The 11,276-nt window shown below is 53.8% G+C and overlaps 1 protein-coding gene across 1 annotated transcript; it reads right to left on the bottom strand.

The window, feature by feature from the left end:
- Nucleotides 1-360: 360 nt before the first annotated feature.
- On the bottom strand, nucleotides 361-10,498 carry N7529_010194 (type I polyketide synthase; the record flags this gene model as incomplete). The annotated part of the gene is made up of 11 exons (XM_057245721.1): nucleotides 361-469; nucleotides 524-1,503; nucleotides 1,553-3,184; nucleotides 3,245-8,072; nucleotides 8,122-8,948; nucleotides 8,996-9,238; nucleotides 9,290-9,455; nucleotides 9,510-9,639; nucleotides 9,750-9,864; nucleotides 9,916-9,983; nucleotides 10,033-10,498. The coding sequence occupies 11 exons, from the start codon at nucleotides 10,496-10,498 to the stop codon at nucleotides 361-363; spliced, it is 9,564 nt and encodes a 3,187-aa protein (XP_057093984.1).
- Between the last annotated feature and the right edge of the window lie 778 nt (nucleotides 10,499-11,276).

The raw sequence follows: 11,276 nt of genomic DNA, 5'->3' as shown, positions 1-11,276 counted from the left end.
TTGACCTTGGATGTAGAATTATAATGAATGTAAAACAATTAAAGAATATGTAACCGTATAAATACAAGGAAGAAAAAGGGCCCGAAGTCGGCACTTCATGCTGGAGATTATAGAAGTGGGTAGAGAGTTAAATATTGACACCGTCCAAGGGTAACCAAATCGATTTACTACTTAAAATCGAGGAAGGCAGAAACGCAGAGCGAGATTTACTCGGAGTCTAAATTTTATGAATATTCTAATTCACACTTTTATCTCTCTCATCATGAGGAGACCTAAACTATTATAAGGCCACCCCCCCCGTTTTCTCCGAAGACATGCCTACGAAGGAGGTGCATTTCCAGACCCATCGTGACCCCTTGCTTATGCCCGAACAGCCTGGACAATCGTCTTGATAATATCTGCTGCACGGTCTAGCGCAGCGATGAAGCGCTCGGCACCCGTTCGAGGACTTACAAAATTCACCTCAATGCTGCAAATATGTTAGCTGCATGCTCCGGACTGGATAAAGGGGGGGACTATATACCAATCTTCATTTACAGTGTAATTTATCCACACGTTCTCTGGATCCTCCATCGTGTAGCCGGGATCTTGGGCCAGTTTCTTCTCGATCATTGTCTGCATGATCAGTCGCGGGTAGCTCCTCTTCCACACGGGGTCGGAGAACAGCTCGGGAACGGCATCGGCGGCGCCCTCGTCGTACGCGTCGTGGCTCATGACCTCAAGCACATCCATCAGCCGGAAGTAGTTGCGGCCCTCGCCGCCCTTGACAATTTGCGCGTTCATCTCGCGCGCCGCCTGCAGTAATTTGGCGCGAGCCTCGGCTGGCCGCACGCTACTGTCGAGCGCCGCGTCGCAGAAGTCAACGACCGACTTTAGCACCACCTGCACAATCTCCGGCCGGCCCAGGTGGAAATGCGCCGTCGAAACCGTCTCCCAACTCGCAGGCAGGTAGCCAAAGTACAGCCGGCTGGCGAGCTGGATTGTCAGGTCCACGGTCGCTTTGATGGGGGCCGAGTTGGCGAGGAGGACGGCTTTCCCGAGCGACTGGATGAAATGCGGCGTGTAAATCTTTATCCCAGTGGTCGCCGCATACTTGTCGCGCAGCGTCGTCATGCGGGCCTCGATCTCCGCCGTCGTCGCCACTAAAGGAATCTCCTCCAGGCTGGCGGCATCAGCGATGACTTCGCCGTTCTGACCGGGGTCGTCGTTCTCTGGATCCAGAGTATTGATGGCGTCCTGTAGCCTCTGCGAGATCTGCGACGTAGTCATGAAGTCGATCATAGAATGCTCGAAGATGGTACCAGAGCTACCGTTAGCGGTGACGATAAGCTGCAGTGTCTTGTCGTGCCAGCGGTTGAACGAGTCACCAAGGTATCCGGACCGGACCCGTTCCTCGCGCGTGATCGGGCTGTTGTCATCAAGACACATGACAAAGACGGATTCTTCCAACGTTTTGATATACACCGCGTTCCTCTCGTCCATTGAGATGAGCTTCTGTCGGTTCTGCTACATAGTTAGTATAACAAGTGGTATAGAGGCAGAGAAGACCTACAGTGCCCCAACTGTCACGGTTGTCTGTCGTCAGGATGCCTGTCCAGTGCCTTTCCTCGAGGTTAAGATCCAGGATTGCTTGGAATGTTGCTTTCAATTTGGAATATGAAACGATGTCGTCTCTTTCCAGGAGTGGCACGCGGAACAAGTGCCCTCTTCGCAAAACGGCGACGTGATCAATCCCAGGATACCTCATCATCTTGTCACAGCCCACATTTGCCTCTCTCAAGGCGTTGAAAAGCCACGTCAGAGAGTTGCCACAATTTGGCCTCTCTCCCAGAAAGTCGGGATTCAGTTTCTTGAAATCCAGGTCGTGCTTAAACTCGGACAGGGCCCTAGTAAGTGCGGCCGCTCGCTGGGCCTGTGAATGCGGCACCCTGCTGTCAAAGTGGGTTCCGAGGAAGCTGCTGAATGGTACTATAGGATATCTACGCTTGAGGTACATTGCCTTGAGAAGGGGACCAGCAATCCAGCTCTCCACACTTGGATCGTCGGCCTTGGCACGAAGCTGGCTGTACAGTCTACGGCCGAGACTGCCCGGTGCAGTGAGGGCGTGAGCCTTGCGGGTAAGTTCCGCATATTCCTCCCGCGTGTGCGAAAAATGACCGATGGCGTTGAGGAGGTCGTTGACTGCCTCGTCAAGGTCGACAAGCGGGTGCCTAGGAAGCTCCTTGCTCGCCCTGCAACAGTAGAAGCCATGATTGTGCTCCAACTCACCATTCTTTGGGACTTTCTCGTCCTCTTCCTGACCAGTGGTCTCCTGCGGCTTTAATTGCCGGATCCCGTCGGGGATCAACTTCGACCGCGAGGCGACCGTCGCCGCCAGCGCCATAATGCTGCCAGCTCCTCCCAGCTCCGACGTTTGGAGGTTGACTTGGAACGTGCGTACCATCCAGTTCTTCAACTCGATGCTGACAAGGGAGTCGAGACCGATGGTAGCAAGCGACTGATCGACCCTGATGTCGTCGATCGGCCGGTCAAGGAAGACGGCGAATTTGGTCAGCGTGGCGTCCCGAATGAGCTGCTCAGCCTCCTCCATCGTTTTCACGCCACTCAGAGACTTTTTCAAGTCAATCTTGTCGGTCTGCGTGGCACCCGCGGCTTGCTTCTTCTGGGAATGAGCCAGCTGACTGAAGACGGGATTCTCGAGAAGGTGCTCGTCATTGGCATCCAGCATTGACTGGTATGTGACACCTTGGATTGTTTGGTGCAAGTGGTGGTCCCGGGCGAGACTGGTCATGGCATACTCGATATTGGCAAAGAATTCGTCAAACGAGATGTCCATAACGCTGTTCTGGCGGAGAGATGCCCTCATACCACCGATGGACATGTCGCCTTGTTGTGCCTCTTTGAGGGCGCCGTGCGCATCGACAGATACGGCACCGACGTTGACCGAGATGTAGTGCGTGTGAGGGTGGCCGGCGTGTGCAAGAGCGAAAGCATCTTGGAAGCCATTTCCGGCGGCGTAATTAGACTGACCAGCCTTGCCAACAACCGCCACGACGGAGGAGAGGGTTAGGAAGAAGGCCAAATCAGGCGAGGCAAAGAATTTGTCGAGATTCAGGGTCCCGAAGACTTTAGGCTGGAGTGGTAAGTTCCACTGCTCGACGGTCATCTGGGCGAATGTTCGGTCCTATTTCAAGGTGTTAAAAGATGGTATCGAGCTGAAATGCCAAGATACTTGATGACTTACCCTAAGCACCAACGCACCGTTTACCACTCCCCTTACCGGGGGCAGCCTAGAGCAGTATGACGCAGCGCGTTTCATGCTCTCTTCATCTGTGATATCGCACTGGAGGATATGAAGTTCACCCCCATGCTCCTTGACCGCAGTCATGTACTTCTGTTTCGTCTCCTCGTCAATGGCGCGCCTCGAAAGTGCCACCACATGCCCGGCGCCTCGAGAGGCCAAAAACAGACAGATCCGCGAGGTGAGATCACCGAGGCCGCCGGCTGCGATATAGGTGCCGTCTTTGCGTACGCGCAGCGACATGGGCTTGGCAGGCAGGCACTTGACAGTGGACGTAGGCTCGACCTTGAGGACAACTTTACCGGTGTGTTTCCTTGAGCCTATGAAGCGGAATGCATCCTCGATCTGCTCAATGGGGTAGGTGGTGATCGGGCTTAGGGGACGCAATGCCTTGGAATTGAGAAGGTCGATGATGTCACCCAAAATACGATGGACACGCTTAGGGTCTCGAGCCGACAGTGTTTCTAGATCGAAGGCGTGGAAGGTTATCGACTTGTTGAATGCAGCCATGCTCAACTGGGATCCCTGTTGCATCTCGCTCTTCCCCAACTCAATGAATGTCCCTAGGGGCTTGACGCAATCAAGACTGTCCCTGAGCGCCTCTCCTGCCGACGAGTTGAGCACTAGATCCACTCCCTCACCATTCGTGAGTCGTATAATGCCCTGTTTAAGCGACCCCGTCTGGCTGGAGAAGATATGATTTTCCGGGATGCCGTACTCATCTATAATCAGCTTTCGCTTCGCAGCCGTGCTGACGGTGCAGAATATGGTTGCGCCGATATGCTGGGCGATCTGAATGGCCGCCTGGCCCACGCCTCCGGATGCAGCCTGGATCAGCACCGACTGGCCTCTCTCGAGCCGGCCTGTTCCCTTGATGCAGTGATATGCTGTCACGTACGCGTGCGGAATGGATGCCGCTACTGTCGCGGACATCCAAGCGGGTGTCTCATGGGCCAGATGTCCATGGACGCGCGACAAGTTGCTGAACGGCCGTGAACCGAAGCCCATGACGCGATCGCCTACCTGGTACACATTCCGCATATCTTTGCCTACAGCAGTCACAACGCCGGAAAACTCGCCAGCCATATGGACGCCGGGGCCCCTCTGGCCAAGAGCAATGCTGACGTCCTTGTAATTGACACCATGGGCCTCGGCCTTGACCGCGATCTGATATGAGGCGAGAGAAGTCGACAAGTCATCGTTGACGAAGCGCAGCGAACTCAGCAATCCCGGTGTCGCAAACTCGGCCTTGAGAACTCTATCGCCCTGGTAGGGGACAGCCTCAGTCTCGTCGGAGGCTCCTAGCCCTGTACTACGCCGGGCCCAATGCAGAAATTCGGTATCTGGCCTGACACGAGGGATCAGAATGCGGTCGTCTTCGTAGGCAAACTCTGGCTCTAAAGAAGGCGCGACCTCCGCGGTCGGCCAGAAGCGCCTGCGTGTCACATCGGCGATAACCCGGGCCGTCATCTCTGGATCCAGGGTGGGCTGGCGGATGTCAAGGCTGACGAGTTCGGTGTTGCTGCTCTCCCGCCGGACAACGCGGATGAATGCGTTTACCATGCCCTTGTAGGCTGAGGCGGCGGGGTCAGCTGTGTCTTGAAGAAGTACCCAAAGGACTCTGCATTTTGCACTGAGAAGGGCGTTGACCGTCTCGAATAGTTGAGGCTGTGGATCAAGGAGGAGCCGTTTCTCCGCGTGGTCGAAGATAACATAGAGGCTACCTTCCTGGACTTTCACTTGGTCCCACAGGCACTCTATGACATCGATGTCGCGAGACGCGAATTCCGTGGCGGTCTTTACCACATAATCGTCAACGCTGTTTCTGATCAGGACGATGCTGTGCCTGGCTAGTGCCCCGTTGCTTGGCGAGGGCTCAGCTTTCGCTACCATCATACATTCCCAAGAAAGGTGAATCCCCCCGAATCCATTTCTGGCCAGCACATCCTGCCATTGGTTGCGGAACAGCAGCGGACTATCAACCCGGAAATCGTCCTCGGGGGCCCACCACCCGGTGAGCGAGCCGGCCACGAGACCAAAGGCTGCGCCTCTCGGCTCGATCTCGACAAGGACCAGGCTGCCCCCCGGTTTAAGCAGCTTGCGTATGCGGCTGATCGTCGTGTCGATTTTCTTCGTCGCGTGTAGCACGTTGGCCGCCACTACCACGTCGTAGGACTCAGGCTCGAATCCCTGCTCGATGGGATCCGCATCAACATCCAGCGTCCGGAACTCCATGACCTCCTCCCATTCGGCAAATGTCTGGCGCGCATCCTCGAAGAATCCGCTGGAGACGTCCGTAAAGGTGTACTTTTCGACGGGGAGGCCGACGGCGCCGTTATGGCCGGAAAGCCCGCGGAAGAGCCACTTGGTGCAGCCTCCCGTCCCCGCACCGGCCTCGAGGACGTGAAGGCGCGGGTTCTTGAAAGTAAGAGTTTTCAGGTACGTCACTACGGCTTCATAGGGGCCGACGAGAATACCACTCTCATAGTACCTGGAAAGCAGATTGCCTTCCAACATGACGTCCAAGGGCTGGGTTTCGCCAGTCAGGATGCGAGGTAGGGCTCTCCCGACACGGGCAAGGAGTTGCAGTTGGGCTGAGGCATCAGACGACTCAATATTTTGCAGAATGCTCTTCTCTTCTTCCTGAGTTAAGCCTGAGGTGATCTGATGGCAATAGTCTGAGGACAACCATCTCTTCATCCAGCCAAGAAATTTGACCTGCTGAGGTGTCACTATGCCAGCATTGCTCTCCTCGACATAGCGCACAGCATCTCGGAACCATATGGACGAGGCCTGGTCTGTAACAAGGTATTCCTTATCAGACTCCTGAATAGACACTTTGGTTCCTTCAAATCCGTGTGTCGTGTTTCCCTCTAAGCCCAGGGTAGACGATAGCACCTGGAGGAATGAGCGTCCTGTCATGAAGTCGGCGTCAAGGTTCCAGTCGAGTCGATTCACCGCATCCTGAACGAAAGGACGGTTCTCCTCCTCGCGAGTCTCACCAATGGCTCTCAAGCTGACAAGAAGTCGAATGACCGGGTTAAGATGGCCATCCGCATCCTTCTGGAACACCCATCCCTCTCCCCTGGAAGATTTGGGATCATCAGCTTCGACCTGCATGGCGCCAGTCAGGATGTTTCCTGCCGTGGTGGATAAACTAGCACTTATCTCCAACAACGGGATCTTGGTCGGGACACATGCAGCGTTGGTGACGAATTTCTTGAACAGGATTGCGTTGATCTGCTGGGTAGCGTCTAGGGTAGTCGGATGGATGAGATGAGGCCTGAAGGACCGGTAAGGCATCAAAGGAGCAATATCTGGCGTGCATATTTCGAATACGCCCCGGCTTTTGCCATACCTGGCCGAGACGATTGGGGTAAATGCTCCGCTAAACTCGTTTCCTGTGAGTCTTGCAAAGTCGTAGAATTCCGACTTTGTCATGTGCGCGTCGCAGCTTTCCTGAGAGGTTGCTAGGAATTGCATGGCTTCTTGGTGGCGCAGTTCCTCTTCTCTGGTCCCCTCAACCTCGTCAGGTTCGCCCGCCTCGTGTTCGACAGTGATCTCGCCGGAGCAGTGTTCACTCCACGACCCGTCCGCATTGTAGGACCTGATCCGGAACGACTCCCAGCGGCTGCCCTCGTACTGATTCGCGGCCGACATGCTCAGCTGTACTTCCACCTCGCCGGAGCTGCTTTCATCTGGCTCACTGAGGATGACGGGGTTGGATATCGATACGTTGCGGAGGACGAACTTGGCGATCGGCTTTTGGAGGCCTCTCATCTGCACAAGCTGCTTCGATGCCTCGATGGCCATTGTCAGGTATCCTGCCCCAGGGTAGAGTGTGAAGCCCTCAACAATATGGCCTCTGAGCCAGGGAAGACTATCCAGGTTGATAAAGTACCTCCAGCGAGGCTCATGAATTGTGCTGGCCGGATCGAACAGGCCGAGGAGGTCATGATGTGGGAACTGGCGGAAACGCTGGGCTTTGCTGAGTCTAGACTCGCGCCAGAACGGTACGAGATCCCAGGGATATAGTTTCAGGTCTCTGATGATCTCTGGCTTTGTCTTGTCGATCATTGTGAGCACTGCAGTCATATCGACCTCGAGACCGAGCTCGAACACTCTACCAACGAGCTTCAGAATGGACTGTGTAGCATCGGTGTTGCGCACGAGTGCAGAAAGGTACTCAAATTTGTAGTTCTTATCTCCCTCCTTTGTGAGAGTCTGGCGAGCGGGTCCCGCAAGGGCCGAATGTGGCCCTATTTCAACAAATACGCCCAGGTCCATGTTTGCATCGTGTTTGATCTGGTCATTCCGCAGCAGGGTCAGTGCATGGCTGAACTTGACTTGCGAAACTAGGTTGGCCGCCCAGTAGTCGGGACCGAAGCCAGTTGATTTGATGGCGCCGGTGACGCTGGAGTAGAAGGTCACATCGTCCCTTACTCCGGAGGACTCGATCCTGCCGACAGCCTCTTGGTAGTCTTGGGCTATGCGCTGCATGTGATGTGAGTGATATGCCGTGTCAACCTTCAGCTTCCGGGCGAATACGCCGTCCCTGTCAAGTGCTTCCTTGATCTCGTCGATCGCGGTTTCGTCTCCCGACAGGGTCTGGCTCAACGGGCTGTTCACGCAAGCCAGAACGGCCGCCCCACGGGTAGCTTTCTGGAGGTACCGCATCGCTTCGCTCTCGTTGAGGCTAACCGCCATCATGGAGCCGGGGACATCAGCCATCTTCTTGGCTTTGGCAGAAGACACGCCCCGCTGGTATGCTCTGTTTATGATTAGCAAAAGACCACTGCAAATATAAGAGTCTTAGTTACATGATAATGGCACTCTCAAGACTAAGGGCACCGGCCGCGTACGCGGCGGCAATTTCACCGGAGCTGTGACCCACGACCCGGTTTGGTCGTATCGAGAAACTTTTGAGCAGATCAACGACCGCTATCTGAATGGCGGTGGTCGCAGGCTGCGCTATTTCGGCCTCGCCAATTCGGGAACGCTCGGGAGACTTTGACAGCTCCTCAACGAGATTCCACGGGCAACCTTGGCGGCGCAGCACATCTTCCATGGCTGATATCGATGATTTGAAAATCCGCGAGAAGCTCATGAGCTCTAACCCCATTGCATGCCACTGGGCGCCTTGCCCGGAGAAGACAAACGTGACAGGCGCCATCGACACGATTCTCTTCTGAAGCCCCGGTACTTTGAGCTCGGCCACGAGCTCCTCTATCGTCGACGCAACAATGGCTCTCCTGAACGGAAGAGCCGACCTGTGGGCTCCGAGTGTATATGATAGGCTGTGCAGAGTGCGCGACGCCATCTGGTGAGTCTTGATCCACAGGAGAATGTCTTTGGCGCGCGATGAATACGCTTTCTCAGTCGATGCACTGAGAACGATAAGTTCCGGACAGGGTGACGTTGAGTCATTCAAAAAGGAGGCCTGATTCGTGTCGGTTCCATTTGCCGTTGAACCATTGATTCTGGTCACGTTGGATTTGATACCATTGGTTCCATTTGGTTTTTTCCCAGAGTCGGCAGCCTCAAGAATAATATGGCAATTGGACCCTCCGTAACCGAACGAGTTGAGAGACACTCGCACCGGCCCACCATCATGGGGCGTCGGCAGTTTTGTAAGTTCTGTCGGAATCTAGTAGAAATTAGACCTGATACTTGAACCCCGCATAGCAGCCGTACCTTGATATTTCTCTCAAAGAGCTTCAGTGATGGCTTCGGCTTGATGAAATCCAAATTTTGCGGGATGAGGCCATGTTTCAGCACAAGAATGCTTTTGAGCAGGCCAGCAATGCCAGAGGTTGCCTCGAGGTGCCCGACGTTCGGTTTGATGGAGCCAACGTAAAGGTCATCAGACCTGGCAACACCCTCGCAGAAGACCTTGTAAATAGACGCAATTTCTTCTCGGTCGCCTACTTGAGTTCCCTAACCAAAGGCCTGTTAGCACAGGCTCATTGCCCCGTATGGGATACTTACGGTGCCGTGAGCCTCGACGAATGACGTATCCGCAGGATTTAATCCAGCCTCCCGGTATATACGCGAAGACAACGCAGCTTGAGCATCGCCATTGGGAGTGTTGAGGCCGGTAGTCTTGCCGTCTTGGTTCGTACCAGAGTTGGCTATGACGGCATGTACTCGGTCCCTATTCTACTTATTAATAAAAGTCACTTCATTCGGGAGCCTTGCTCTGTATTACCCGTCCTCGAGTGCGCGGTCCAAACGTTTGAGAACAATTGTGGCCACGCCCTCACCTCGTCCATACCCTTCGCCTCGCGAGTCGAAGGCATAAGACTTGCCATCGGGGTTGAGCATGCCCATGCCGCTCACTGAATCGAGGTTAGCACGTGTGGATAACTATACTCCAATGCATTATGACAAAGTCTCTCCTGAACTGTGATATTGGAAGGAGATTTAAATGGATAGAAAATGAACTCACTGATAGTGAGGGCATCAGGGTGGATAACAAGTTGTGAGCCACCAACTAAGGCGAGGTCTGACTCGCCCAGCCTGAGACTGTGGCATGCTTGGTGAAGGGCCACCAGACTTCCGGACTATACGTTGTTTAGTCTGACATATTCCACATATTTGCAATAACTTCTTACGCAGCCAGTGTCAATAGTCATGCATGGTCCTCTCAGGTCAAAACAGTACGAGATCCTGTTCGAGAGGACTGCTGCCGTGTAAGCATCATGGCAATCATTTGGGCTTTGTGGACCTACTCGCTTCCCCTGTCCCGTTCATATGCGTATTACTAATTGTGGACAGGTCCTTGTGTCCCATCCGGTCGTAACTTCTCTCGAATATGCTAGCAAAGACACCTGTATTCGAGCCTCGTAATGTCTCTACGGGAATGGCGGCATCCTCCAATGCTTCGTATGTCGTCATCAGGAACAGGCGCTGCTGAGGATCCATGGCATGTGCCTCCGTGTTGGAAATCCCAAAAAATTTGGCATCAAATTGCGAGATATCTTCTTTCAGAAAGAACCCGTGCTTCGTGACCATGGACTGTTTCGCGTCAGGGTATGCGTCAAACCACTCCTCCGCAGCCCAACGGTTCTCCGGAACTTTTGTTCGGCCGCTGCGGCCCTCCGAGAGGAGTTCCCATAGCTTGTCCAGGTTGCTGGCCCCTCCAGGGAGCCTGCAGCCGACGCCGATGATGGCAATAGGAGCTGGTGCTGGAGACATGGCTTGAAAACAAAAGGTAACGGGAAGCCCAGTCTTAATAGTAATTTAACTTTTACCAAAGCTCTATCTGTGCCTACGCCCCTGTCAATATATACTGCTGATATATGTTGGCGATGCTATGCAGTAATCCATAGCTAGGGTCATACTAGCAATTACGCACCGCAATTTATCCGGATTTTTCCTCCCAGTCGGTGAATTGCGCGCCGGATCTTCCTACTGAGTCCCCACTACTGTACCATCTCCCTTGCAGAAAACAGAATTCTCCAATCTCCCCAACTTGTCACTTGGGAGACGCCAAGACGCCACATGCACAGACTCCCGGCTCAGGGCCGGTGTGGACCCATCGGACCGCTCCTGATGGGCCCTTTCCCACCAGCTGAAGCCAAGCAACGTCAATTTGCCAATCATGCTACTTATACTCTTTTCGTGGTCGATGCTCTCGGCCTTGATCCCGCTACCCACTGGGAATGGTCGTTGTTATAGTAGGTATACAATACATCCTCTATGGCTCCATGGCACTATTTGGTGTTAGCTTCAGGTTACATAGATAGATAGATATATATGTACATAATATGCAGGAAGAGAAAAGGCAAAGATGAAAAAAATGTAGTACCGCCTTTGCAGAAGGCTATTTCGAGACGGGTGTATAGTGGCCAGGAGTCAAATCCAGTGCGATGTCTGGAGATGTCCTATTCTAGACCGCTCTATATAATGCATTGTAAACATTCCCCATTTTCGATAAGTATTGTTCTATCATTCGTTTTACATCTTTTTCTAC

This window comes from Penicillium soppii, assembly GCF_028829465.1.
Source record: "Penicillium soppii strain IBT 18220 chromosome Unknown utg000007l, whole genome shotgun sequence".
NCBI lineage: Eukaryota > Fungi > Ascomycota > Eurotiomycetes > Eurotiales > Aspergillaceae > Penicillium > Penicillium soppii.
This window is presented reverse-complemented; position numbering and strand designations above follow the sequence as displayed.